This window comes from Microtus ochrogaster, chromosome 7, assembly GCF_000317375.1.
Source record: "Microtus ochrogaster isolate Prairie Vole_2 chromosome 7, MicOch1.0, whole genome shotgun sequence".
Taxonomy (NCBI): domain Eukaryota; kingdom Metazoa; phylum Chordata; class Mammalia; order Rodentia; family Cricetidae; genus Microtus; species Microtus ochrogaster.
In genome coordinates, this window is record NC_022014.1 from 44,600,046 (window position 1) to 44,603,026 (window position 2,981).

Sequence of the window (2,981 nt, forward strand, 5' to 3'; positions counted from 1 at the left end):
AGAACACTGGAGAAACCGGAGTCTGCAACAGACAACCAATAAATACACATAGAACACTGGAGACAGTCCTGCCACACCAAGCTCGGTAAACATGAGTTACCACTGCAAAAATCAACAGTTTGGCATATTAGGCCATAAACGTGGCTCAGCTAAGAGTGCTGGGCTGGAACACAGGAGACCCCGGGTTCAATGGCTGCACTATATAAACCAGGTGTGACATTATACAGCTGTAATCCCAGCCCTCAGGAGGTGGTAGCAGAAGGGTCAGAAGCTCAAGGTTATCCTTAGGTATATATAAAACAAGTCTGAAGCCAGCCTGAACTACATAAGACCCTACATAAAAAATGGTACTTGATAATTTAGCATATAACAATGAACTAATATAACGATGCAACAAATTAAAATATTTCCAAGAAGAAAATTTACAAAAAACAAACCAAATGAGGAATAAGTTTAAGTAAGAAATGTATTTAAATTGAAAATTTAAACATAAGTAAAGATGAGGACTATCCAGATCGTATGTATGTACACCCTCCTCCAAGTCAAACAGTTCTCTGTGGTTTTTATCATCTCGTGGCAATCTTCACCCCTCACTGCCGCCCTTACCCCTCACTGCTGTCCTCACCCCTCACTGCAGCCCTCACTGCAGCCCTAACCCCTCACTGCAGCCCTCACCCCTCACTGCAGCCCTCACCCCTCACTGCAGCCCTCACCCCTCACTGCAGCCCTCACTGCAGCCCTCACCCCTCACTGCAGGTCTCACCCCTCACTGCCATCCTCACCCCTGTCATCCTCACCCCTCACTGCCATCCTCACCCCTCACTGCAGCCCTCACCCCTCACTGCAGGTCTCACTGCAGGTCTCACCCCTCACTGCCATCCTCACCCCTCACTGCAGCCCTCACTGCAGGTCTCATCCCTCACTGCCATCCTCACCCCTCACTGCAGGTCTCACCCCTCACTGCGGCCCTCACCCCTCACTGCGGCCCTCACCCCTCACTGCGGCCCTCACCCCTCACTGCAGTCCTGATCTGGAACTCCACAGATTCCATTTTTCTGGGACTATGCATTTCTTAAAAAGCAACCCATACAACCAGCCCTTCAACCAGGTGAAATGGCACCTGTCACCGAGCTGCTCTGCATGCTCACACCTGCTATCATGCTCACACCTGTCCATCTGGTTCCCTGCTTTTTCTTCTCTACGGAGCTCATAAACCTACAACGTCAGCCCAAGTCCACACTAGCTATGGACGAGAGTGAACTGGCGCACAGACAAGCTGCCCCACAGAAGCAGCAGGAGGGACTGTACCCCGCCTCACTCAGGGGCCCAGCAGGACCCACAGAGACACCTACTTTGGGCTTAGCGATTTCCTTGATCCTCTCGATTTCTTCATCCGACATCACATCATAGTACCTGACGATGTGCGGGCTATCCCACTCATCTTCCTCTTTGAAGGGGGCGATGAGGAGCTGAGGCACCCTGTTACCATGATGGTACCTACAGAAAAGCTTCTTCTGCCTCCGGGGCGTCTAGGAAGCACAGAATATAGGTCCTGAGCGGAGCGAGTCCTCATGCTCAGCATCAGTCCAGCTGTCTGCACACACTGGTTTCACCCTCCATGGCCAAGGCTGTCCTCGGCTTCACCACAGAAGAAAACCAGAGTGGGAAGTGACCCCACACAAACCATGCAGCTCCCCTTCTCCCTGAAGATCATGCCATTTCCACAATTCCTGCAGCAAAGGGCACCTCCTGACCCTTTCATGGAGATTTAAATAGGCCTGAAGCACTGTGGCTGGGGAGAAGCCTTTCCAGATGGAAAACAATCGGAAGCCAATCAGGGGGCACAGAAAAGGGGAGTGCCTCCTTCAATACTGAGCTGTGAGGATCAGTAGAACCCTAGGGCTCTCGGAAGCCAGGGACACAGACACCAAGCCCCAGCAAGTGCTGCCATTTTCACCACTGGGTCTTTCTTGTCATTGACACCCTGGGGACCTGAGGCATATCTACACCCATCATTTCCCTCAAACCAATGAGTCAAACATTAGGTAGGCACACTGGGGTGAGTTGGGAGTACAGCAATGTTCTGGAGGATGGGAATTCTCCCTGGAGAATCCATGGAGACAATCTCCTGTCCTATGCATCAGAGAACCCCCACCTCCCAGCCTCAGAAGATGCTGAGCAAAGTGCAAAGCGACAGTGGAACTTCCCATGCTGCCTGCCCAGAGCCAGCACCCAGATCCCCAGCCTGGCCACCCACCCTTTCCCAGGTCTCACCAGTTTGACGCCTTCCCCACGACACAGGCTCTCATACACATCCCTCTCGGGGAGGTAGTCCACGGGCCTCTCATACAGGTTTTCCTGGGTCGCTAGCCCAGCTTCTGTCTGATTGAACAATGGTTTTTCTCTTTCTTCCTCTAGCAGCCGCTCAAAGTACCGAAGATTCCCGCCAGCTCGTTCATGGCTTGGGTCTAGAAAAAGCGAAAAGTGTGGACAAGAAAACCACAAACATCTGTTAGGGTCGTTTACAGAAACTGTTCTGTGAGTCACTCCTCTCCCAGCAGCCCGCTGGTAGGCTACACTCTGCTGGCTGCCGCACCTAACCGGGCTGCGTCAGCCAGCGCTTAAAAGACAGCAGGGGCTTTCTCATCCTGTCCAGTGATGAGGGAGATGTGTCATTAAAGTGAGGCACATTCAGCTAGTAACTAGGGGATTAGGCAGAACTCAGAACTGTGAAACTTCCAGGAGATCCCTTGGAGTCCGACCTCCTTCTTGTGATTGGCTGTAGCTATTTAAAGCCATTCCCCAGAATGCAGCCAGCAAGTCTAGCGACCACATCACACACTGGCTACAGATGGGACACAAGCTGAGAGACTGGTAAAAAATAAAATATAAAAAAATAAATAAAGCCGGGCGGTGGTGGCGCACGCCTTTAATCCCAGCACTCGGGAGGCAGAGGCAGGCGGATCCCTGTGAGTTCGAGA

General features: G+C 51.9%; 1 protein-coding gene across 4 annotated transcripts in view; it reads right to left on the reverse strand.

Moving 5' to 3' along the window:
• P4ha2 (prolyl 4-hydroxylase subunit alpha 2) overlaps positions 1-2,981 on the reverse strand; it is a 30,357-nt gene that overhangs the window by 10,032 nt on the left and 17,344 nt on the right. For all 4 annotated transcript variants that reach the window (XM_005350077.2, XM_005350078.2, XM_026780745.1 and 1 more), the window contains 2 exons: positions 2,275-2,468; positions 1,353-1,529 (listed from right to left, as the gene is read on the reverse strand). In XM_005350077.2, the coding sequence (XP_005350134.1) occupies positions 1,353-1,529; positions 2,275-2,468 (371 nt within the window). The remainder of the gene's footprint in view (positions 1-1,352; positions 1,530-2,274; positions 2,469-2,981) is intronic.